The sequence below is a fragment of the Lagenorhynchus albirostris genome, chromosome 9, assembly GCF_949774975.1.
Source record: "Lagenorhynchus albirostris chromosome 9, mLagAlb1.1, whole genome shotgun sequence".
In the NCBI taxonomy this organism is placed as follows: Eukaryota; Metazoa; Chordata; class Mammalia; order Artiodactyla; family Delphinidae; genus Lagenorhynchus; species Lagenorhynchus albirostris.
In genome coordinates, this window is record NC_083103.1 from 89,846,904 (window position 1) to 89,873,360 (window position 26,457).

Sequence of the window (26,457 nt, forward strand, 5' to 3'; positions counted from 1 at the left end):
GATGCACCCCTCGCGATGGCACAGTGGGACGTGGACACGATCTGGGGCTCCTTTTCCCCTGTTGGAACCCTGCCGCCCCGCCAGTGAAGGTGCTGTGAACAGGTGGCTTCTGCGAGCTGCGGTCCCAGAGTTTCCGTTCCCTTTGACAGTTCCCTTCCTGCTTCCTCAGTTCCATCCTCTGTGAGTTCTCCAGGGTTCACTCCACAGCTCCCTGCCTTTCTTCCTCCTACAGTTTCTCCCTCAAAGCTCTCGTCTCCTCTGTCAACTGTCATTCTTGCAAATGGCTCTCACATCTGTATTTCAGCTTCCCCCCACCCCGCAGGTTTCCATGTGATTGTCTTTGCATCCTCTGAAACACAGTATGTCTTTGTTAGACTGTATGTCTTCAGAGTGGATTTCCTTCTACTCAACTGCTATAGCACTTTTCTGAGGGAGATCTGGTGTAATTTTTAAGCCTTTGGGTCTTGGAGTCAAATGGCTAGATTTTAATCCCAGTTCTTCCACTTAGTTATCTATGTGACCTTGAACCTCTCCAACCCCTAGTTTCCTCATATGTGAAATGGGGTTAATAATTATCTCTACTTCATAGAGTTGTTATAAAGTTTACATGAGGTAATTCATGTGAACCATATGGTCAGGACTGAACAATAACGTGCTAATATTATTACCATCATTCACTTAGCAACAAATCAGGAAATGATATTCATGAAAATGCATCTATAAAGGCCTCTCCAAATATAACAATTATTGTTACCCCTTCTATTATTCTTTAGCTTTTCTTTAAATTTTCCTTTTTGCCCTGAGATGGATTGCCTTTGCTGTAACTGCAACAACAGCAGCTAATCCTCTATTACCTGGTACCACAGTGTTTTACACACATTCCCTCCTCACAGTAGCCCAAGAGAGACACTATTATGATCTCCACTTTGCAGATGAGGAAAATGAGCCTCAGAAAAGCTGGGTGGCCTGGCCAGCGTGCCACTTCTGGTGAGAGGCAGACAGGGCTTCACCCAGGACTTTCTAGACGCCTGAGCTTGGACCCTTAACCTCTTTACATCTATACCCCTGATGGCATCCAACCAAGCACAATGCCTGGCACATAAAAGGGATTCAATGAATTAACTGGATGCTTTAAATTATACTTTATGTCTTTGTGCCACATAATTCCCTCTGGAGTTATAATAATTCGAAGCAGGCAGGTGCAGGGCCCCCTGTGCAAGCGGTATCGTTTCAGCCATAAGTTTCATAAGTTTTGAAGGGGGCATCCCTCCTGATCGTAAGTGATAGGAACGCAAGTTCTTAGTATATATGTCATGGTTTATTTCAAGGAAGGAACATAACTATATAATAGTAACCTCAGCTGTTTACCCAGCGTAAATTTTCCTCCCTTTTAATAAACTAGTGGTTCTCAAACTTGGTTGCACATTTATATCACCTGGAGAGTTTAAAAAATTATTGATGCCTGGGTCCTACCCACTAGTATAATTTAATCGATGTGAGTTTCAGCTGGGCCATCAGGACTTTCACAAGCACCTGGGTGATTCTAGTGTTCAGCCAAGGTCAAGAGCTCTTCCGAACTAAAGGTTTCCGGTTTGTGTCCTAGTTGTCTCGTTAGATGGAAATGAAAACTGGCAAGTATCGTGAATTAATTCAATAGAGAGCTTACTTGTGCATCCAGGCTCCTTGCAGGCATCAATTAGTTTGGTTACAGATGCACAGAAAAGTCTTAATTGTCAACTCTGGTGGCTGTCCTGAGAATCAAAGCACTGCCCTATCCCTATTAGCTGGGCAGTTGGGGGAGGGGCTGATAACTTCAAATCTTCCAGAACATCTTATCAGTGATTCTCTGTTATGCAGTGTGATGAAAAATGCACAAAAGCATATTTCCACATGGGAAAAGCCCACCTGGCCCTAAAGAACTACAGTGTGGTAAGTGCTAGAGGAACCTTAAGTGGCATGTTTGATCTCGGAGCAGTGCTTCAGATTGTCTCAGAGAAGAACCACATTCCTCCAAGTTGATGAGATATTAATCCACTTCTTAGTATTTTCCAGGGAAAATCTTAAGATCTTAGAGCTGGGAAGAATGTTGAGTGTCATCTGATAATAGCCCCACCTGCTGTAGAAATCTCTTCTGCAGTATCTTCTACCAGTGTCCGTCCAGTCCCGGGATGAGCATCTCTGGAGAGAAAAGACATAAGCAAGAAGATGAAAAAACAAAATTCACTTGTAATCTCATCTCCTGAAAGTAACCATACAGAGAGATATACACACTAAGATATTGGATATTGTTAATAGCAGCTTTATTGAGATATAGTTCACGTATCAAACAATTCCCCTATTGGAAAGTATACAATTCAGTGGTTTTTAGTGTATTCACAGAGTTGCACAACCATCACCACAATCAGCTTTAGAACATTTTTGTCACTTTGTCAAAAACACCTATACCCATTAGCAGTCACTCCCCTCCCTTCCACCCCACCCTCAACCCTAGACAACTACTGATCTACTTCTGTCTCTATACATTCGCCTATTTTAGACCATTCATATAAATAGAATTATACAATATGTGGTCTTTAGTGACTGGCTTCATTCACTTAGCACAGTGTTTGCAGGTTTCATCCATGTTGTAGTATGTACAGTACTTTTTTTTTTTATTGCTGAACAATATTCTGTTGTATGGATATACCACATGTTATTTATCCATTTGTCAGTTGATGAACATTCAAGTTCTTTCCACTTTTGGTTATTATGAACATCCATGTACAAGTTTTTGTGTGGACACATGTTTACAGTCCAGTTGGCTATACACCTAGGAGTGGAACTGCTGAGTCGTGATAACTCTATGTTTAACCTTTGGAAGAACTTCCGTCTTGTTTTCCAAAGTGGCTGCTCCATTTGACATTCCTGCCAGTAGTGTATGGTTCCAGTTTCTCCACATCGTGAACAATACTGGTTATTTATTTTTCTTTTCTGTTATACCCATCCTGATGAGTATGAAATGGTATTTCATAATTTTGACTTGCATTTCTCTGATGGCTAATAATGTTGAGCATCTTTTCACGTGCTTATTGGCCATTTGTGTATCTTCTTAGGAGAAATGTCTCTTCAGATCCTTTGTCCATTTGTTCATTAGGTTGTCTTTTTATGTTGAGTAGAAATATATTCAATATAATATAAATTGAATATTTATATAAATATTCAATATAAAGTAATATAAATATTATATATAGTAATATAATATTCAATATAAATTCTGGATACAAGTCCCTTATCAAATAAATGATGTGAAAATATTTTCTCCCATTCTCTGCCATTCTCTGTGTTGTCTTTTCACATCATAGCACAAAAGTTTTTAATTTTGATGAAGTCTAAATTACCTATTTTTTTCTTTGGTCGCTTGTGCTTTTGATGTCAAATCTAAGAAACCGTTGCCTAATCCAAGATGTAAGAGTTTTATGGCTTTAGAGCTTTCATTTAGATCTCTGATCCACTTTGAGTTAATTTTTGTATATAGTGTGAGGAAGGGATCCAGCTTCATTCTTTTGCATGTGGATCTCCAGTTGTCCCAGCACCATTTGTTGAGAAGACTGTCTTGTCTCCCACTGAATGATTTTGGCACCCTTGTCAAAGATCAATTGATCATAAATGCATAGGTTTATTTCTGGACTCTCAATTTTATTCCATTTGTTTATGTCTACTCTTATACCTATGCCACATTGTCTTGATTCTTACAGCTTGTAGTAAATTTTGAAATTGGGAAGTGTGAGTCTTCTAACTTTGTTCTGCTTTTTCAAGATTGTTTTAGCTATTCTGGGTTACTGGAATTACCATACAGATTTCAGGATCTGCTTTGTCAATTTCTGCAAAGAAGCCAGGTGGAATTTTTTTTAATTAAAGTATAGTCGATTTACAATGTTGTGTTAGTTTCAGGTGTACAGCTAAGTGATTCAGTTATACATATATATATATACCTATTTTTTCAGATTCTTTTCCCTTATAGGTTGTTACAAAATATTGAATAGTTCCCTGTGCTATACAGTAGGTCCTTGTTGGTTATCCATTTTATATATAGTAGTGAGTATATGTTAATCCCAAACTCCTAATGTATCCCTCTTCCCCCTTTCCCCTTTGGTAACCATAAGTTTGTTTTCTGTGTCTTTGGATCTATTTCTGTTTTGTATATAAGTTCATTTGTATCATTTTTTTTAGATTTTACATATAAGCAATATCATGTGATATTTGTCTTTCTCTGTCTGGCTTACTTCACTTAGTATGATAATCTCTAGGTCCATCCATGTTGCTGCAAATGGAATTATTTCATTCTTTTTTATGGCTGAGTAATATAAATAATAAATGCTGGAGACGGTGTGGAGAAAAAAGGAACCGTCCTACACTGTTGGATGTAAATTGGACAACAGTATGGAGGCTCCTTAAAAAAACTAAAAATAGAGCTACCATATGATCCAGCAATCCCACTCCTAGGCATATATCCAGAGAAAACCCTAATTCAAAAAGATACATGCACCCCATTGTTCATTGCAGCACTATTTACCATAGCCAAGACATGGAAGCAACCTAAACGTCCATTGACAGATGAATGGGTAAAGAAGATGTGGTGCATTTATACAATGGAATGTTACTCAGCCAGATGGAATTTTGATGGAGATTGCATTGAATCTGTAGATCAACCTGGGGATTATTGCCATCTTAACAATATTAAGGCTTCCAGTCCATGAACATGAGATATCTTTCCATTTACAAGATATATTATTTTTAAAAAGAAATTGCCCCGGTTGTACATTTTAAAAAATTATTCTTAGTTGGATTTTAATTCTAAAAGTCATACAGACTTATTGTAATAAGGTCAAATAATAGAGAAGTAAAAAGGAAAATATTAATCTCCCCCCTCCACCAAGTTCCATTTACTTATTCATTCATTCAGTTAATTAATTCACTCAGCACTTATTTAATGCATGCTTCTATGTTCCAAGCACTGTCCTAGGCAACAGGAATACAGTAGCAAACAAGACAAAATCCTTGACTTAAGGGAACTCACATTCTTGTGGTAGGGGCGACTTGTCCCAAGATAGAAGCCAAATAAGTAGATGTGTAGTATGTTAGGTAGCAATAAGTGTTACTGAGAAAACTAAATCAGGAAGTGGTGAAGGTGAGATTGGTTTTACAGAGAGTGGTCAGGGAGGGCTTCTCTGGAGGAAGGGAAGGAGTGAAGTGAGCAAGCCATGTGGATATATTATACAGTGGAAGAGTGGTCCAGATAGAGGGCTAGCTAGAATGGAGTGAGCAAGGAGGGGAGTGAGAGGAGATGAGGTGAGCAGGTTGGGGGCAATACGTGGGGGACTGATCCCCTAGGGCCCTACAGGTTTTTGGAAGGACATTGGCTTTTATTTTGAGTGAGCTGGGAGCCATCAGAGGGTTTTGAGTAAAGGAGAGAAATGATCTGACTCATGTTTTAAAGGATCACTCTGCTGTATTGAGAATATATCTTGACATGTAAGAAGAGAGAACCAGTCAGAAGGCTATTGCAACAAATTATCCAAGTGAGAGATGATGATGGCTTGGACCACGTTGGTGATGATGAAGGTGGTGAGAAGTGCTGGGGTTCTGCTTATATACTGACAGTGAAGCCAACAAGAATTGCTGATAGATTAGGGCTAGGGTTAAAAAGAAGTTGGATACAGGGTTACTCTCTTAGACCTTTTGGGCTGCTATAACATAATACCATAGATCGGGTGGTTTATACAACAAAGGTTTATTTCTCCCAGTTCTGGAGGCTAGGAAATCCAAGATCAAGATGCCAGCAAATTCAGTGTCTGGTGAGGACCTGCTTCCTAGTTCATAGACAGCCAGCAGGGGTGAGGGAGCTCTCTGGAGTCTCTTTAATAGGGCACTAATCAACTCATGAGGGCTCTACCCTCATGACTTAATCACCTCCCAAAGTCCCCACCTCCAGATACATCACATTGGGGGTTAGCTTTCAACATCTGAATTTGGGGGGATGCAAACATTCAGTCTATTACAGTTACCATGTTTGATATCCTGCAACACTATTCTCTGTTTTAATGTGATGCTTTTTCTTCAGTTCATTTCTTAATCCTAATCTTCTAGATGAGCCTTGAGCTTTTAAGCTGTCTCAGAATGTTTCTTTGTTTTTTGTTTTTTTGGGTTTTTTTTCTGAGCCTTTTCTTTCAGTGACTGGTCACATTGATAGCCCTGAGGACTGTACTGCCCTAAACCCATCATCATGCCCCATTAACAAGAATCTTTCTTTTCCAGAAACTTTCTATCTAACAGTGTCCTCAGTGAGCCTCTCACGCTCAAGTGTTCTAGTTGACTCTTCCATGGCCAGTGAACAGACCCCTTACCAGCTCTTTGCAGCCTGTACGTTTAAATAGGCAGTTCTCGCTTCCTGTTCCCAAGTCTCTGTCAACAGTGTTTCTAGCTTCATTTATTTCCTTATTCCCTTGTGAGCATATCTGACAGGTAGCCTCCTGTTCTTTCTCAGTGCAAATATCATATCTGAATTTTGCATTTACCTTATGATTATTCTTATCCCAGCCAGACATGAGCCACGAGAATTGAGGACTGGATATTTTCCATCACAGGCTGTATCTGACAACACTATTTTTTAAAATAAAATTTGAAATAATACCTGTTGCCCCACAGAACCAAAGAAGCCTAAACAAAATGTCAAATGCATGCTGCGTTCCCCATGCCCGCCTCCGACGCGGGTAGCGGGGGAGGCTGGGAGGAGATAATGATACCCTGTGCCTTTCTTATAATCACCGTTCGCCCCTAACCACTCTTCAAGACCTTGTTTCTTTCTTCCAGTCTAGAGAGTGTTATCAGAAGATCTTAGAAATAAACCCCCAGCTGCAGACACAGGTGAAAGGTGAGACTTCCTGCCGATGTCCTTGTTCAAATTGCACCTCCCCTCTGTGCCCCGGTCCTGGGGTGTCCTCCATGCCTTCTCTGCACTTGGCCGCAAGCACAGCCACGCCCAGCCCTGCACAATCACATCCTCTCATAACAGCCCAGCCTTGCTCCTCTTCCTCTGTTCTTGGCCTTCCTCCTTTTCTCCACCATCCTCCCTCCAAGCCTTCTAGGCAAGGAACAGTGTTGTCCTTGAATAATTCCCAAGATGTTTTAAGATTCCTGGTGGAAACTGTACACGCCTCCTAAAATTTTCCTTGCTGAAGATGAGTCTGAATTATTTTAATGCTTTCTGCCTTTCAGCCTCCCATCCTCAAAAACAGGTTGCTCCATGTGTGGACATGTTGATTGTTAGGGTTTTGTTGTGTTTTCCTTCTTGTTTTGCTAGACTACCTGAATCAGGTAGATCTTCGGGAGAAAGCAGACCTTCAAGAGAAGGAAGCCCAGGAAGCACTGGATTCAGGCACGAATACGGCCGTGACGACCAAGAATCTTCTGGAAATTCTTTCCAAGCCTGATCAGATCCCCTTGTTCTATGCAGGGGGGATTGAAATCCTGACTGACATGATGAAGGACTGTAAGCCAGCGATGTGTGTGGTCTCATGAATATTGTCAGTATAAGGGGACAGAGTTTAGAGGTCTGTCCTCACGAGGCAAAGAATCCGTTCCTCCCTTCCTTCCACCAATATTGATTGAAGGTCTACTATAATGTAGGTGCTAGAGGGGGTGCTTAAGAAACATAACTCATCCCAGCTCCATCCCCTCCTCAGAGCATGCTGACACATGACACACATGCTGTAAACACCACACAATACGACACAAAACACACAGACGGCACGCACTCCATATATACTCACAACACACACACACAGCATGTGCTCACTATCATGTATACTTATATCACATACATCACACACACACCACGCGTGTGGGACAAATATACCATATATGCTTATATCACATACAAGCACACCACACACATTCACCCCTCACGGGTGTTCCCCACATGCTGCACATACCCGCACACCCTTTGCATACCCCACACAGACCCCGTATACACCACCAACACCCTGTACCAGCCCCACAAATTTCCCCCCAACCATAGAGGAATGGAAGACAGAATTTTGTAGGATAAACTGTAACATTCATCCCAGTTACACTTAATGGCTGCTTAGGATGTGGAGACAGTTTCAGAGCAAACATCAGCTGTGCTCCTGCTAACGAGAGCACAGTGCTCTGTTTTATAGTTTCTGTAATTACTGATCCCAGGGCTGAAACCAGTGTTGTTACTCAGTGACAGAATGATGTTTGTACAAATGGATGGAGTCTGATTTCCCTCAGTGTACAGTGGAGGGTGCTCAAACACCCCTGCAGTAGTTTCTTGGAGATTATAGGTTCCTCTCTAGAGCCTGGAAACAGCTTTGAAATAAACATTTATTAAGAACAGATGGATATGCCTGTTCTTCTAGGAGGTTAAGGGGCTCCTGGAGACTCTCTAGCAATTACAGAATGATGAGTTGTCAGATCACTCTTGGGGCCCCCTGGGCTCAGCTCTCCTTCTCTGAACAGGACTGTGGATTTTGTGATCTAGACATTCCATATTGGGCTTCTGTTATCATCTGGCTCTGTGACAGTTAGACATCGGCCAGACAGTTCAGGAGTCTGATGACACGGTTTTCTCTGAACTTGTTTCAGGCACGGAACGAACTTTATTCAGAACACACAATGGATTCAGTATCATCAGTGAAAATGAGGTCATAAGAAGGTAGGGATGTTTGTAAAGACAGCCTGGCATCAAAGCAAGGAAAGACAACCATTTCTCATGAAATCAGACATTCATCACACAGGCAGTGTGATCACTGGGTGGTACTACCTTCAGTCAATACTGGGTGAGGAAAACGTCCCAGGGTTCCTCCAAGCACTTCAGAGTCAGAGAAATGGCCACTCTTGCTGGTTTCCCACCAGTTTTTGCAAGATTGCTCTTTGTTCTTGTCCTCTTTTGGACTTTGCTGATCATAACAGGAAATGAGATCAGCTGGTTCCTGGCTGATCTCATCTATCATTGTATCTGAAGAAAGACCCCTATGGCAGGAGGTAGTTTGCTAAATTTATTTTGTATTTCAATTGTTCTGGTGCAGTTCCCATGGCTTAGGACACTGGTGTGGGTTGGAGTCACCGGCACACGTTTGTGTGTGTGATGAGGCTCACGAACCCTAAGTGGTCTGCTGGCCCATCACAGTTCATTGGTCCTGCTGCAGCCAACGCCCTGGCCCCTGGCTCACCACCCTCCCTCTGTGCAGACCCAGCTTCCTCGGCTGCATCCTTGTCCTGGAGCTCTCAGCTGAGGTCCTAGCAGTCCCTTTTGGTCCTGGTGACCTGCGGCTCTGGATTAAGAAGTGACTTTCTTAAACCCACATTTGAGGAGTCTGGAGGTGAAATAAAACCAACTGAAAGGAAGATCAAGACTGATTTGCAGTTTTAATATTGCTCTCCCTTGCCCATTGTAGGTGCTTTTCCACAGCAGGAAAAGATGCAGTGGAAGAGACAGTATGCATGTCTGTTCTCAGGCTCTGGCAAGCGGTGTGCAGTGAGAACGGTAAGCCAGGGAATAACCATCGATCATCGTTAATGCGCTGGTAATGGGAGGGCTACAGGGCGGGGGTGCGGGCAGGCAGGATTGTTCCTCTAGGACAGGCCCTGGAGATGGCGGTCTAGACCCTTCCCTGGAAAAGCATATGGATCAGAAGCGAGACCTGCGCTGCAGTCGTGTCTCCGGCAACCTCGCGGCTGCCTCCACAGTGGGCAAGGTCACGGTCAGCATCATGCGTGGTCTCATCACCTGGGCACTTGCCCTGGCTCTTTGCAGACTAGTGATTTCAGCTCGTGCACTAGCAGTGAGGCGGGCAGAGTTTTTCCTTTTCTGTCTGCTGAAAAATAGTGCTTCTTTTTTGCTGACCACAGTACCGGTTTCAGCATCATGAGATTTACAACCATCCCTGCCGGCCTCTTGTGACACTGATTAATTAATCCATAATATTGGGACAGTAACATGCTATGGGGAGTTATTTACTGTAACTCTTCCTTTTTTGCATATTAGCCTCTTCTGGGGTTCACTGAGTTTTTGTACAATCTTATCACTTTAGTGACCTCAATAAAAAATTTAGGCATTTCCCTCATTTTTTAAAACAATTGTATTTTTTTTTTTAATGAGGGGAAAATGTTTGACTTTGGACACGAAACAGTGAAAATGGGAAGAGTGATAGCTGTGTGTGCCATGCACAGGCTTCTGTGGGGAGCTGTCGAGAGAGCTTGTAAATGCAGCTTGTAAACGATTAAATGCTGAATATGAGGTAATACGATTTTCTTCCTGATTTAGTAGGGTGGAGGAATCATGTTAAATTCTAGAATTCTTAAGTTCTAGAGAATCAGGGGGACTCTTCCCTGCAGGGAATTACGTTCAGACTAATATCCTAACCAAGGTGCCCTGCTACTTGTAGAACACTGCACCGGCTCCGAGCAGTGTTTTTGCAAATCGCCCTGCCCAAGGGTTAGGGAGGCAGGCTTGGTGACCGGGCGTTTCCTCAGTATGAATTGGACATGCTTCCCTCCGTGCAGCCCAACTTCCTCACCCTGCAGCCCACTTTGGTTTCTGTGAACCTTGGGGTCACATCTTTCTTTAGTATCTGGAAAAATACTGTCGGACACAGCCTGTGACATACATGCTGTATCTCAGATCAATGAAATCTTGGTATATCCAATTCAGTAAATACAGGGCAGTTTTTAAAAAGGACAAAGGAATGCTTAAAAGTAAAGACGTGGAAATATGTCTGTGATATAGTGCTGACTGAGAGAGCAAAGCCAGTTTCAGGGTAGGATGTATCATATTTTAACATTGTTCATAAGAAGGGTGAATACTAGCCCCCTTAGGGAAAGGGCTTACCTGGAGGGGATACGGACGAGAGAAGAGGACTTTCATTTTCAGCTGTATACACGTTGTGTTATTTGAATTGTTTGCACTGAGCTACTTTTCATTTTTATGTAAACCAAGCAAACTCTGCTCTGTTTCATAGCTTAGCCTCATACCCCAGCCTGTACCTCTGCCTGCTCTCAAATTCACGTACCTCGTTAGAAAATGCACCAGGCGGAAGTGGGGTGCGGGCAAATCTGATGCCACCGCCCTGGAAATAGCTCATGGTCTAGGAAGGGGAGCATTCTTTATTAATTAATGTTCTCATGTGATCGTTCTAGTTTTCTAGAAAAAACTCAAATAGTTGCTTTGGCCATTATATGAAAATAGATGGTCTAAAGCTCTTCCACCGTTTAGCTGATTTCTTTTCCTTTCCTCACATTTCTGAACACCGTACGCTGAGAGGCCTCTGGCCAGAATAGCGGTAATAGCTAATGCATGTGTGCCAGCCCCTGTTCTCCGCACCATCACGTACTAACTCACTTGATCCTCACGACAACTCTGTTATGTTGGTCGCCTTCCTCGTCCCACTGATAAGAAGCACGGGGGTTGATGACTCGGCTAAGGTCGTTTCTTGGTCATTCAGACCCTGCAGTCTGGTTCTAGAATCCATGCTCTTACCCTTCATTATCCTGCCTCTCAAATGCATGGGGAAGAGTTGGGTTTCCCATTGAGATGTGGGGAGACAGAACTGGTGTGGCTGCTGTCATGGTCTGCGCTAGACGGACGTGCCCTGTGTTTTGCAGAGGAGAACCAGCGCCTACTTGTGCTGCGCCCCGGCATGGGCCAGCTGCTGCCCTCCCTCTTGGCCTCCAGGGTCCTGAACATCCGGCAGCAGACTCTGGCCCTGCTGCTGCAGCTCGCCCAGACGGAGAATGGACGGAGCCTGATCATGGGCCACCTTGACCTGACCGGGTAAGGCTCTGCGCCGTGGGTGGGAGCTTCCCGGCAACATCTCAGTCCTTACCTGCCACATTAACACCTGCCTGGCTCCTGTCTCATATCTCTGACGTGAGAGGTACCAGCCTACCAGATTAAGGATCAGAAACAGACTTTCTGAAGAGAAGCCTTTGAGAAGAACACTCCCTCATGAGGACCTTCAGGACACACCTGTCTGAACTTGGTACCATGGACAGTGTCACTTCTCCTGAGCCTGTTTCCATCTCACAGACATTGCAGACCTTGTAAATATGGCAGCACTTCCAAAACCAGCAACTGGGAACCCAACTGTAAAATAGGCTATTTGTTTCTGCCCTTTTAACCTCAGTCCTGGCTCTACCCTGTTCCTGTCCTTACTTTTCTTCATTTATTCCTGTTTTAGGTAATACTATCCGATTTTGCATTATCCTTAAACCCTTTCTGGAGCAAGGTAGGGTATAAGTAAATAAAACACATTTCAAATACTGTTACATGTAGGTCTTTCCGAGGCTTAAGGTGATAGGAATGGAATGCTCCTCTTTCCTAAGTAAACTTTTTTTTAAAATGGCTGAAGCACAGTGATTCTGCCGAGTGCTTTTCCTTCGAAAGATTATTAGTTCGAATATGTGAAATTGCCGCTTTTTATGTCACAAAAGGCTGCACGTTGGCAATTTCATGTGGTTCAACCGAAAAGAAATAGTAGCAGTGATTCTACCTTTGCTTTATAAATGCTTCCTATGTAACCTAAAAACAGAAGTTGGCTTCCGATTCTGTTCACTATCATGTCATTGGGAGGGAGGCAAGATAAGTGTCATTACCCCGTTTCACAGATGGGGCAGGAGAAAGTGCAGCTAGTGACTCGGGACATCTCAGCCAGCTGTGTCCCAGGCCTTGGAGCCTCTCTCCTGCTCTCTGTTCCCCAAAAGGAAAGCAATCAAATATGAAGCTGTGTCAGACCTTCTTGGACCACAGCGAGGCCTCTGGGGCTGGTCCCATGTCAGTGAGGAAGTCCATGTGCGCTGAGGACAGGATAAGCCTTGGCTGTGACTCTCCCCTTCTCAGCCCAGCTCAGCAGCCCCATGGCTCACAGGAAAGGCCTTGGCAGCCCCCGAAGCTCAACCTACACAGGCAAACGGATCGTTAGCAGAGTTAAATCCTCAAAAGCGCATTTCACATTTCAAATGACTCTGCAGTCATTTCCTCAATACCTTCATCATATGTTTTTTCATTTGGTTTTGGTCTCTTTGAGTAAATGTAGCTATAGTTATCATAAGCTTTCTCCCCAGCTATCTTTGAATTGCTTGAGTTTCATTTGAACTTTTCCAGTGTCTTGGCATTTGTGATCATCTTGTGTAGTCCTGCCTACTTTCCTTAGACAGTCAAAGAAACCTCAGTTTGTTACCTGTGTGCCCACTCTTCTCTGAAATGAAATGAGATAGTCTGAAACAGGACAGGGCTGCACACAGGTTCCATGACCCTCACATTCCTCCCCAAATGAGAAAGTGAAGGGACAAATGTGCAAGGACAGGAGCCGAGTGAGGGCCAGTATCCCTTTGTGAAAAGCTCTGGGGTTTTAGATTCAAGCAGTCAGGAGCCCACATCCCCTGCTTGTCTCTTTCTACTTGTGCGACCCAGGAAAGCTGCTTAGCCTTGAAGTGCCTGGTGTCTCATCTGTATCACAGACTTACGGTGAAGCTTCAGAGACATGATACCCGTATGCTAGGTAAAATTTTTTCTTCTGCATTTGACAGATTACTTGGCCAAGAGAACTGGTCTTGTTTTTCTCACATAACAAAAAGACTAACAGCTTGTTTGGTGGTTTAACGATGGCAGGGTCAAGGTCTCTGTCCTCTTGACCTTTCCCTCATGGTCACACAAGGCTGCTGCAACTCCAAGCATCACATCCCTCTTTAAGACAGGTTAGCACCAACTGGGTCTGTCCCTTTTATCAAGAGGAGCTACTGCTTTTGTTTCTCTTTGGTCAGAATTGTGTCACATGCCACCCTGGTGGGGAAGATGGTTCCAGCTTCTGTGGTAGAGGCAGGCAGGATAGAATGCAACTCTCCCACATCCCAGCGTTTGACATGTCTGAAGACATCAATGTTTTCCAGGTCAAGCATCCTGGTTTCCTCAACCGTTCCTCAGGTAGTTCGACTTCCAGACCCCTCCCAGAACAAGCTGCTAAATAAACCCAGTACCATAAATGTGGGTGACTGGAGGCCGTACTCCTGAATCTAAGAGCCCAGTTTGATGGGCTCTTTTCTGTCTTTATCTCCTGTTACAGCCTGATGGCATCTGGTCCTAATGATATCATTCTTCCTGGCCCTACTCCCACTCCCTGCTGTTCCTTCTCGGCTCCCTTTGCAAGCCCCCTTTATGCTGTCATCTTTCCACGTCAGGGACCACAAGATCCTACCCTTGGCCCTCTTCTTGTCCATGGCCCTAATTATCATGTCTAAGTCTCCCTCTCAAATGTTACAAGGAAACATCCTTCTGCAACTCGGCACCTTCATCGCAATGTCACAAGTATCATAAACTTAGTGTTTCAAAAGCGGTTCTTCAAACCAGAGCCTCTAGCTGAATTTTCTGTCTTCACAGATAGCATTTCCATCCACCCCGTCACCTAGGCCAGAATCCTGAGAGCTCCCTGGTTGGCTCCTGCCCACATCCCTGAGAAAATGGTACTTGTCAGTCCTATCTCCTCTGCATCTCCTGGATTCATTTCCTCTGGCTCTCCTGCACCGTCTCCCATCATTACTTCTAGGTCATTGTGAGACCTCTTTCTTCTCAACTGTGCGTCTTACTCTGCCCCGTCTCAGCGCAGTCCCTTAACCTTTATTGTCTGGAAAACCCTGGTTCTCCCCCCGTTGGATTCCCTGGTTCCTGTACTACCTGCTCTGATCCACCTGCAGCACACCACCAAAGGGATTTGTCCCAAATGCACATCTGTCCTGTTACTTTCCTGCTTAAAATGCCGTAATTACTCTACTGCCTCTAAGACTAGTTCTTGAATTTCTGAGAAATATAGCACTTAGGAGTCACCTGGGGGCTTTATTAGAATACAGCTTCCTGGGGCCTCCTCTAGCTCAGAGACTGAGAGGGGCTCAAGAGCCTTCAGCCCTCCCCATACACCCCCACCAAGCAAGTCGTCCACTGCCCACACTCGGGACACAGGCTAACAGGGGAAAGTACACACATTCCAGAAGGCCCGCCGTGACCCAGGCTGGCTCTGCCCAGCTCCCCAGCCTCGCAGCTCTCTGTCCTCCCCGCTCCCGAAGCACGAGCTGTGAGGAACCGCTAGCAGTCCCCAAGTGTGCCTCTGCGATTTATGCCTCATCATCTTTGAGACGGCTGTGTGCTCTGCCTCAGATGCTCTGCTCCTGTCCCCACGTGCCTGACGCTGGCCTACAAGCTCCTTGGAGCTGGGCCTTGTCTTGCTTCATCCCTGTGCCTCCAGAGCCTACCACGTCACCTGGCACGTAATGCCAGTAAGTGTTGTTGACTGAACGGACAAAGGGACACGTAGCCAAGGCTGCACTTTCAAGTGATGCGGAAATGTCATCCTCATCTCCATCCTCCCACAGCTCTTGCCAGGGGGACCCTGTGCCCACTTGACATGTGTCTGTTTCTAACCTATCATCTGACGCACGTCCCTGTACGAGACAGGAGCTCAGTACTGTGTCCCAGCACTGAGCACGACACTCAGCACGCTGTAGGTGCTTGGTGTGGGTTTGCTGGATGGACAAATGCCTTCTGCTCTCATTGTCCTGGTGCCGGTCAGTCTGTTAAGGCAGCCTGAGACTGCATTAGCTTTTCGGCAGCTGCACCGGACTGTTTGCTCGTATACCAGGTTTGCCACTGGCTAAAAACTTGTAAGTTTTTTTCACGTGAGTCAGGTATAAACCAGGTCTCCCAATTCTGTTACTTAAACAGAATTTCCAGCTCTAAGTGAAAGACTTTGAGTTTAACTCTCTGAAATTTCATCTGGTATATTCAGCAACCTGTCAAAATCTCGTTAAATCTTGATTCCATCCCCCACTTCATTAGGGGGCCTTCCCACTTAGTCCTCAGCAGATTAGTAAGGGTGCCATTTAGATGTCATTTGTGTGATTCAACTTGGCCAAGCCAGAGTCCCAGGGCAGAGGCACCAGAGATTCCTTCCAAGTCAGCATCTGATAATCAGTGAACTTTGGTTCAAACTGTTAATTCCCCTGGGCCCTCACGTAAAGCGGTAGAGCCATTCCCACGTGAGGGTGTCTGCCTCATTGGGGTGGGCAGGGGCTGGGCTTCCTGGTGGGCATGGTAAGGCCCTTTCAGCTTATTTCACTCAGGTGCTGACTCCTTCCTGGCCTCCATGCGAAGCCTCCTTGTTGGGGATGCTGTCAGCTGGAGGTCAGCCCACCCTGAGGGTGTTATGGATTTTTGCAGGTTGTTGGAAGCCCTCGTGTCGTTTCTTGATTTCTCAGATAAGAAGGCCAACTCAGCCATGGGACTGCTCACAGACTTGGCTCTGGAAGAAAGGTAATTTTTGTTTCCAGAAATTGACATTTCTTCTTCAACCTTTGTTGAACTGTCTGATCTTCTAAAACGTGCGGCACCGGCACACGGGAGGCTAGACCAACTGAGCATCACAAGATTCACTGCGTAGGACAGCTGATGTCTTCAGGGGCTGTGGTCAGCCACTCCCGTTCCAGTCCCTCTAGGCACAGGGGACAACCCGGCCCTCAATGAGCTTGGAAGCAGTAACATACTTAGAACAGTAACTCTCCCAGCAAGCAAATCTGCTATGCAGTGAGGCTTCTTCCCCTAATCAGTGCCTAATAGGAACTGCCTGGCAGACATGTGTTGATTAAATGAGAGAGAAAGAGAGGGAGAGAGGGAGGGGGAGGGAGGAGAAACACAGTAACAAAATAGAGCCCTCCCGGGCCGCCAGTGGCAGTATGGGTAACCATCCCCCGCGCTATTTTTTTTTCTTTGTTTAGCTGCTGCTGGGGAAGACAGTAAAGGTCTTAGATTTTCATAACTTTTCAGTTTTGTAAAAACTGCATCTTGTTTTGTTTTTAATTTCCTCATCAACTTTGGGGCGTCTTACTTAGGAAGCGTCATACAATGAGAGAGAGCTGTGTGCTGGCAGCCGGCCATCAGCACGGGCTGGGAGGGTGTACTCGCCTCTCTAGCTGGTGGAGGTGTGTGTGCCTCGGGGCCCTCCTCACGGCTGTGACACGTAAACGTGCTTACACCGTGTCTCCTGTTTGCACGGCGCACAGCGTGTAGACTCAAAACAAGGGGAGGGCAGGGGTGGTGCTAAGTCAGTTCGGCAGAAACCTAAGGATTCCAGCAGCTTCTGCATGAGAGAGCCACCCTCTGAGATCTGTTGTTTAACATCAAAAGCAAGTCTCCAGGCTAAGAAAAAGTAAAGCCACATTACCTGCCCAGTGATGACCTTTTTTGGTTCCGAATGAATCATCCATGCAGGGGCAAATTACACGGGCCCAGGGTTGGACGGTCTGCTCCATCACCCAAGATGCTGTATTTATGTTTTAGTTTGCACGGGGTAGAAATAAATCATGGCTGATGTTCTCTCGACAGATTCCAAGTCTGGTTCCAGGCCAGCCTTCCAGATGTTCTCCTGGCACTGACGGGCGTGCTGGTGAGTAAGCCCTCATTTTATCACCTGTGACAGACCCTTTTGGGAGCATGAGCGGGGCTGTTTCAACACAGTTTACACCCCAGAACTCCTGTTGCCTCTCAGGTTGAGTAATCATTTATTCACAGCTGGAATTTATACAAGTCTTGGTTGTTGAAACAGCTTCAGTGGGGGCAGGTGGAGATGGCATACGGGCAGAGCTGGTTACAGCGGAGGAAAGCCTGCCTGGGGGCTGCAGTAGGCGAAGGTGGAGAGTTTGTCAGTCTCCATCAGTCTTCTTCTGAGCCAAGTCCCGTCATAATTACCACGTGCAACCCTGTCCCCTGAATGGCAGTCATCTTGGTCAGGAGGGCAGGTGTGGTGGTTGGAGCTGATGAGGGAGAAAATTGCCAGGCTGGGAGTCCTCCAGGAGAGCGTGCTGTGACTAGACCTGTCCCCAGTGAGCCATAGAAGTTTCAGGGGACCTTAGAGGGCATACTGACACGCCAATATTTCACAGATGTGGAAATGGAAGGTCTGAGAAGGGACAGGACTTGTCCCAGTGCCTCCAGCTAGTTGATGGAGCGACTGGGATTAAGCCCCAGGCCTCCCTATTCCAGGCCAAGGTGGTTTGGGGTCTCCCCCTCTGTGTGCCTCCTTCCTTTCTGGCAGCGTGACCCCACCAATGTCCCCATGTGGCATAACGCTGTCTGGTTCCCAGACATTTTGGTGAGTGAGGGATGCCCCTAGACATTATTCTGGCATCCTTTGCCTGCTCTCTGCAGATTCGCTTTCTCTTCATCCCCTTTTAGAGGAGAGATCCCAAGGTCACCAACACCTCAGCTCTCTGCCAGTGTATTGCCATTATGGGAAACCTCAGCGCTGAGGCTGCCACCCGAAGACAGATGTCTGCCTCTGAAGAATTCAGGGATGCCTGCTTGGGCCTCATGGTATTTCAGCTTTTCTAGTCAAAGTTGGTCTTTTACCTGCTTTGAGGGCATTGGCTTCTTCTTCATTATCTGGCTTTTCCAAAAATTCTGTTTGAGGGTGCTGGGGCCAGTGGCTTACCCCTTCTGTAACAGTAGGTTTGATGGGCAGCTGGCCTTACAGAGTCCTCCAGATCAAGTCTCTTCCACCCCGGAGATGTTCAAAGGGTTTTCTGTGGAGCTGGCTTGAGCACCCATTTCAACAGCTCCATCTGCAGTTTGAACCCAGGGCATACAACATATGACATGAGGCGCCACACACTCTGTGCTGTAAACCGGGCTCAGACCTTCCCACATCACTTAGGTTCATGACACTGACAATTTTAGGGAGTGTGAGTGCTACTGAGACCATCGCCAAGGGGAACAGATGACCATGACAAGCTGCAGGAAGATCATTGATCACCTTGTTTTATTTCCAAAGGCCAAGTGTGAGGAGGATGTGGACCTGTTCAGAGAGGTCATGTATACCCTCCTGGGACTCATGATGAACTTGTGTCTTCAGTCCCCCTTTGTCTCTGAGGTACCGCATTCTTTTCTCCCTACCTTAACCCATTCTGTTGCAAAGAACTGTTCTCATTTCTGCAAAGAGGATAGAAGCACGGCAGTGCTTCTACACTGGCAATGGGAATGGGGAATGCTGGGCGGACGCTCTGTCCCTGAGCTGCCGAGGGATGGATGAGTCGCTCTGTCAGGTATTGATTCTGAAAACCAGTTGAGCACCCAGGGCACTGAGCACGGTGCTAGATTCTGCGTTTACAAAGTCAAATACGATGTGGTCCCTGCTCTCAAGGTGTCACCCTGTAGTTAGGGGAGTTGGATGTGGGAAGAAATGAGAGCAGTAGAAGAAGATGTTGTGAAGGAAATGTAGACAGACGTGGTGGTGGCGAGAGGGAGGGAATGGAGAGTGGTCGGTTCTACTTGAGCGCTCAGAAGGAAGAGGCAGAGGACCATGACCAGGACAGGCAAACTCCTTCTCCTGCTCCTTGTTGTTGTAGGTTTGGGCCATGGAGGTGAGCCGGAAGTGCCTGTCCTTACTGAACAGCCAGGATGGAGGAATCCTCACAGTAAGCTTCTCCCAGGGAAATCCAGAAACAGCTTCCTTTGTTGTTCTCCTTTTGTTTTGTTTTATTTTGAAGTCACCACACATTTCAGATTCTACTGATTCTCTGAGATATGAGGCAGATTATATACTCCTCAAAACAATGCCCATAGCACATAAATACCAAATTTGCCTATGGTTTCAGGGGATTTGGTGACACCCCCGACCAGTGCCCATCTGTGGAGGCCCTAGAGTCCAGGAACCCCAGTTAAGAATCCGTTTTCTGTAAACTGTGGCCCTTAACAGCTTATCCAAGGTAATCTGTCTGATTTGTCCTATATCAAGCCATCTCTGTGCAAATTGGACAGGCCAAATGATTTTATTTGGAATCTTTCTTCCATAGTCAAAAAAGCCAGACACATATTTTGAAGCCAGTGATTCTGAAGGTTGTTTATGCATAATGGTTTTAGCCCCCTTGGAGATATATGCTGGAATGGCTTTCTTCTGTTTCTGACATTTGGCTAAGAAAATTAAGTAGGCCTACGGTTAGCACAGTGTATCGGGAGGAGAATGTTGATATGATTCAAGAGGCTGTTTGCCATTATCCTGGGATGTGTTCTTCACTTGCATTAGGAATCACCCCAACTTTTATGCCTATTAGGTCAGGGTCCTAAACCTAGAGAAACAATTGGTGTCACATCCAGGGCAGGTCTGGGAAACCAGCCCTTCAAGGATCACAGCCTGGGCACAAGCCTCTTAGATAGCCTCATCCACCAGAGGGCAGACAGCAGAAGCAAGAAGAACTACAGTTCTGCAGCCTGTGGAATGAAAACCACATTCACAGAAAGATAAACAAAATGAAAAGTCAGAGGACTATGTACCAGATGAAGGAACGAAATGAAACCCCAGAAAAACAACTAAATGTAGTGGAGATAGGCAACCTTCCAGAAAACGAATTCAGAATGATGATAGTGAGGATGATCCAGGACCTTGCAAAAAGAATGGAGGCAAAGATCGAGAAGATGCAAGAAATGTTAAACAAAGACCTAGAAGAATTAAGGAACAAACACCAGAAGAATTAAAGAACAAGCAGAGATGAACAATACAATAACTGAAATGAAAACTACACTAGAAGGAATCAATAGCAGAATAACTGAGGCAGAAGAACAGATAAGTGACCTGGAAGACAGAACGGTGGAATTCACTGCCATGGAACAAAATAAAGGAAAAAGAATGAAAAGAAATGAAGACATCCTAAGAGACCTCTGGGACAGCATTCAATGCACCAACATTCGCATTATAGGGGTCCCAGAAGGAGAAGAGAGAGAGAAAGGACCCGAGAAAATATTTGAAGAGATTATAGTCGAAAACCTCCCTAACATGGGAAAGGAAATAGCCACCCAAGTCCAGGAAGCGCAGAGAGTCCCATACAAGATAAACCCAAGGAGAAACACGTCGAGACACATAGTAATCAAATTGACAAAAATTAAAGGCAAAGAGAAACTATTGAAAGCAACAAGGGAAAAATGGCAAATAACATACAAGGGAACTCCCATAAGATTAACAGCTGATTTCTCAGCAGAAACTCTACAGCCAGAAGGGAGTGGCATGATATACTTAAAGTGATGAAAAGGAAGAACCTAGAACCAAGATTACCCGGCAAGGATCTCATTCAGATTTCATGGAGAAATCAAAAGCTTCACAGACAAGCAAAAGCTAAGAGAATTCAGCACCGCCGAACCAGCTCTACAACAAATGCTAAAGGAACTTCTCTAAGTGGGAAACACAAGAGAAAAAAAGGACCTACAAAAAAAAACCCATAACAATTAAGAAAATGGTAATAGGAACATACATATAGATAATTACCTTAAACGTGAATGGATTAAATGCTCCAACCAAGAGACACAGGCTCGCTGAATGGATACAAAAACAAGAGCCATATATATGCTGTCTACAAGAGACCCACTTCAGACCTAGGGACACATACAGACTGAAAGTGAGGGGATGGAAAAATATATTCCATGCAGATGGAAATCAAAAGAAAGCTGCAGTAGCAATACTCATATCAGATAAAATAGACTTTCAAATAAAGAATGTTACAAGAGACAAGGAAGGACACTACATAATGATCAAGGGATCAATCCGAGAAGAAGATATAACAATTATAAATATATATGCACCCAACTTAGGAGAACCTCAATACATAAAGCAACTGCTAACAGCTATAAAAGAGGAAATCGACAGTAACACAGTAATAGTGGGGGACATTAACACCCTACTTACACCAATGGACAGATCATCCAGAGAGAAAATTAATAAGGAAACACAGTTTTAAATGACACAATAGACCAGATACGTTTAATTAATATTTATAGGACATTCCATCCAAAAACAGCAGATTACACTTTCTTCTCAAGTGCACACAGAACATTCTCCAGGATAGATCACATCTTGGGTCACAAATCAAGCCTTGGTAAATTTAAGAAAATTGAAATCACATCAAGCATCTTTTCCAACCACAATGCTATGAGATTAGAAATCAGTTACAGCGAAACAAACATAAAAAACACAAACACATGGATGCTGAAAAATATGTTACTACATACCAAAAGATCACTGAAGAAATCAAAGAGGAAATAAAAAAATACCTAGAGACAAATTACAATGAAAACACAATAATCCAAAACCTATGGGATGCAGCAAAAGCAGTTCTAAGAGGGAAGTTTATAGCAATACAATGCTACCTCAAGAAATGTCTCAAATAAACAATCTAACTTTACACCTAAAGGAACTAGAGAAAGAAGAACGAACAAAACCCAAAGTTAGTAGAAGGAAAGAAATCATAAAGATCAGAGCAGAAATAAATGAAATAGAAACAAAGAAAACAATAGCAAAGATCAATAAAACTAAAAGCTGGTTCTTTGAGAAGATAAACAAAATTGATAAACCTTTAGCCAGACTCATCAAGAAAAAGAGGGAGAGGACTCAAATCAATAAAATTAGAAATGAAAAAAGGAGAAATTACAGCAGACACCGCAGAAATACAAAGCATCCTAAGAGACTACTACAAGCCACTCTATGCCAATAAAATGGACAACCTGGAAGAAATGGGCAAGTTATTAGAAAGGTATAACCTTCCAAGACTGAACCAGGAAGAAATAGTAAATACGAACAGACCAATCACAAGTAATGAAATTGAAACTGTGATTAAAAATCTTCCAACAAACAGAAGTCCAGGACCAGATGGCTTCACAGGTGAATTCTATCAAACATTTAGAGAAGAGCTAACACCCATCCTTCTCAAACTCTTCCAAAATATAACAGAGGGAGGAACACTCCCAAACTCATTCTACGAGGCCACCATCACCCTGATACTAAAACCAGACAGAGATACTACATAAAAAGAAAATTACAGACCAGTATCACTGATGAATATAGATGCAAAAATCCTCAACAAAATGCTGGCAAACGGAATCTAACAACACATTTAAAGGATCGTAACACCATGATCAAGAGGGATTTATCCCAGGGATGCAAGGATTCTTCAAATATACGCAAATCAATCAATGTGATACACCATATTAACAAACTGAAGAATAAAAACCATATGATCATCTCAGAAAAAGCTTTTGACAAAATTCAACACCCATTTATGATAAAAACTCTCCAGAAAGTGGGCATAGAGGGAACCTACCTCAAAACAATAAAGGCCATATAAGACAAACCCACAGCAAACATCATTCTCAATGATGAAAAAGTGAAAGCATTTCCTCTAAGATCAGGAACAAGGCAAGGATGTCCACTCTCACCACTATTATTCAACATAGTTTTGGAAGTCCTAGCCACGGCAATCAGAGAAGAAAAAGAAATAAAAGGAATACAAATTGGAAAACAAGAAGAAAAACTGTCACTGTTTGCAGGTGACATGATACTATACCTAAAGAATCCTAAAGATGCCACCAGGAAACTACTAGCGCTAATCAATGAATTTGGTAAAGTTGCAGGATACAAAATTAATGCACAGAAATCTCTTGCATTCCTATACACTAATGATGAAAAATCTGAAAGAGAAATTAAGGAAACAATCCCATTCAACACTGCAACAAAAAGAATAAAATACCTAGCAATAAACCTTCCTAAGGAGGTAAAAGACCTGTACTCAGAACACTATGAGACACTGATGAAATAAATCAAAGATGACACAAACAGATGGAGAAATATACCGTATTCTTGGATTGGAAAAATCAATATTTTGAAAATGACTATACTACCCAAAGCAATCTACAGATTCAATGCAATCCCTATCAAATTACCAGTGGCATTTTTTACAGAACTAGAACAAAAAATCTTAAAATTTGTATGGAGACACAAAAGACCCTGAGTAGCCAAAGCAGTCTTGAGGGAAAAAAACGGAGCTGGAGGAATCAGACTCCATGACTTCAGATTATACTACAGAGCTACAGTAGTCAAGACAATATGGTACCGGCACAGAAACAGAAATATAGATCAATGGAACAGGATAGGAAGTCCAGAGATAAACCCATGTACCTATGGTCACCTAATTTATGACAAAGGAGGCAAGAATATACAGTGGAAAAAAGACAGTCTCTTCAATAAGTGGTGCTGGCAAAACTGGACAGCAACATGTAAAAGAAAGAAATTAGAAGACTCCCTAACACCCTACACAAAAATAAACTTAAAATGGATTAAAGACGTAAATGTAAGACCGGACACTATAAAACTCTTAGAGGAAAACACAGGAAGATCACTCTTTGACCTAAATCACAGCAAGATCTTTTTTGAACCACCTCCTAGAGTCATGGAAATAAAAACAAAAATAAACAAATGGGACCTAATAGGACCTAATAAAAGCTTTTGCACATCAAAGGAAACTATAAACAAAACGAAAAGACAGCCCTCAGAATGGGAGAAAATATTTGCAAATGAATCAACAGACAAAGGATTAATCTCAAAAAAAATATCAACAGCTCATGCAGCTCAATATTAAACAAACAACCCAATCAACAAATGGGCAGAAGACCTAAATGGACATTTCTCCAAAGAAGACATACAGATGGCCAAGAAGCACATGAAAAGCTGCTCAACATCACTAATTATTAGAGAAATGCAAATCAAAACTACGAGGCATCACCTCACACTGGTTAGAATGGGCATCATCAGAAAATCTACAAACAACAAATGCTGGAGAGGGTGTGGAGAAAAGGGAACCCTCTTGCACTGTTGGTGGGTATGTAAATTGATACAGCCACTATAGAGAACAGTATGGAGGTTCCTTAAAAAACTAAAAATAGAATTACCATATGACCCAGCAATCCCACTACTGGGCATATACCCTGAGAAAACCATAATTCAAAAAGACACATGCACCCCAATGTTCATTGCAGCACTATTTACAATAGTCAGGTCATGGAAGCAACCTAAATGCCCATCGACAGACGAATGGATAAAGGAGATGTGGTACATATATACAGTGGAATATTACTCAGCCGTAAAACGGGACGAAATTGGGTCATTTGTAGAGATGTGGATGGATCTAGAGACTGTCATACAGAGTGAAGTAAGTCAGAAAGAGAAAAACAAATATCGTATATTAACGCATATATGTGGAATCTAGAAAAATGGTACAGGTGAACTGGTTTGCAAGGCAGAAATTGAGACACAGATGTAGAGAACAAACATATGGACACCAAGCGGGGGACGTGAAGGGGGGATGGTGGTGGGCTGAACTGGGAAATTGGGATTGACGTATATACACTAATATGTATAAAATAGATAACTAATGAGAACCTGCTGTATGAAACTTTTTTTTTGGAAAAAAAAAAAAAAAAGGATCATAGCCAGGGGACTGGTTCCCGGGTTGTAAAAACCTTCCAAGTAGACCCAGCATATCCTGTTTGTGGCCAGCAAGCCCACAGCTTCTCTGAAGTCAATCCAGACTTACAGGGCAAAGCTGTTTAACCTGGGCTCCAGGAAGATGTGGTAGGTCTTCAGGTTCCCTGGAACCCCCAGCAATTGTATAGAAAACTCTGAGTGTATGTGCATTTTCATGGGCCTGGAGAGCACCACAGCTTTCATCAGATCCTCAAAAATGATACACGACCCCAAAAGTGGTAAGCACCAGTGTTCTTGGGTACTTGGGATTTCCTGGCTGCTGGGTCTAAAGCTGGGCCTGCACTCGTTCCACACTGGCCCTTCAAGGACTCTGGGGTAGATGTCCCCAGGACTCTGCTTGGCCACAGCTAGGTGGGTGCTCACCAGCTTGTTGAGCAGGGCAGTAGCCTTAGCAGGGACCCCGGTCCTTTAATACTGTGCTCTCTCTACTGCCTTGGGCCTGAAAAGAGAGCTGTACTGTCAGCTATAGTCACATCCTAGCCCCGGTAGGAAGCAGATGAGGGAAACAAGATAGGTGATATGATAATACACAGGTTTGTCCATTCTTGCTCTGGAGACTTCATTAAAATGAGACTAAAGACATTAGGGGGAAAAAAGGCAGAAACGCACACTGACAAAGTGAACAGGCAAGAGGCCACCAAAGGGTAAGTTATTTTAGCTAGTTTCTGGAAAATGGAGAACAGCTGCCAGACTGGTAATTATTGCGGCAGGGCTAAAGAAGCCTTCGTGTAGAGGACAGACGAGGGGAGCCCAGCTGGGGGGTAGCGGGTCTGTCTTGCAGCTCCATGGAGAAGATCGAGAATTCAAACCGCCAGCTACAGCAGAGGACAGAAGTAAGAGATGGGGGGACTGCATCTGGCAGCCAGGCATCTATTCCTCAGGCATAGAATGAGCCATTTTTTCCTAAAGGAATTGAAAGACCAGAGAAAAAAGTTTTGCTTTCTAGTATTTGAGAGTGCCACCTCTCCACCTGTCAGTGGAATAACTTCCCATAAACATAGTGTACCCAAACATACTGCTTTTTTCATAAATGTGACTGGAGAGCTAAGGGTAGATC

General features: G+C 44.0%; 1 protein-coding gene across 1 annotated transcript in view; it reads left to right on the forward strand.

Annotated features, from left to right (window-relative positions):
* TTC12 (tetratricopeptide repeat domain 12) overlaps window positions 1–26,457 on the forward strand; it is a 48,329-nt gene that overhangs the window by 17,242 nt on the left and 4,630 nt on the right. The window contains exons 8-18 of the mRNA XM_060157952.1: window positions 1,858–1,929; window positions 6,850–6,910; window positions 7,340–7,528; window positions 8,647–8,716; window positions 9,459–9,547; window positions 11,665–11,833; window positions 16,265–16,357; window positions 17,426–17,486; window positions 18,275–18,412; window positions 18,870–18,968; window positions 19,444–19,512. Of these exons, the coding sequence (XP_060013935.1) occupies window positions 1,858–1,929; window positions 6,850–6,910; window positions 7,340–7,528; window positions 8,647–8,716; window positions 9,459–9,547; window positions 11,665–11,833; window positions 16,265–16,357; window positions 17,426–17,486; window positions 18,275–18,412; window positions 18,870–18,968; window positions 19,444–19,512 (1,110 nt within the window). The remainder of the gene's footprint in view (window positions 1–1,857; window positions 1,930–6,849; window positions 6,911–7,339; window positions 7,529–8,646; window positions 8,717–9,458; window positions 9,548–11,664; window positions 11,834–16,264; window positions 16,358–17,425; window positions 17,487–18,274; window positions 18,413–18,869; window positions 18,969–19,443; window positions 19,513–26,457) is intronic.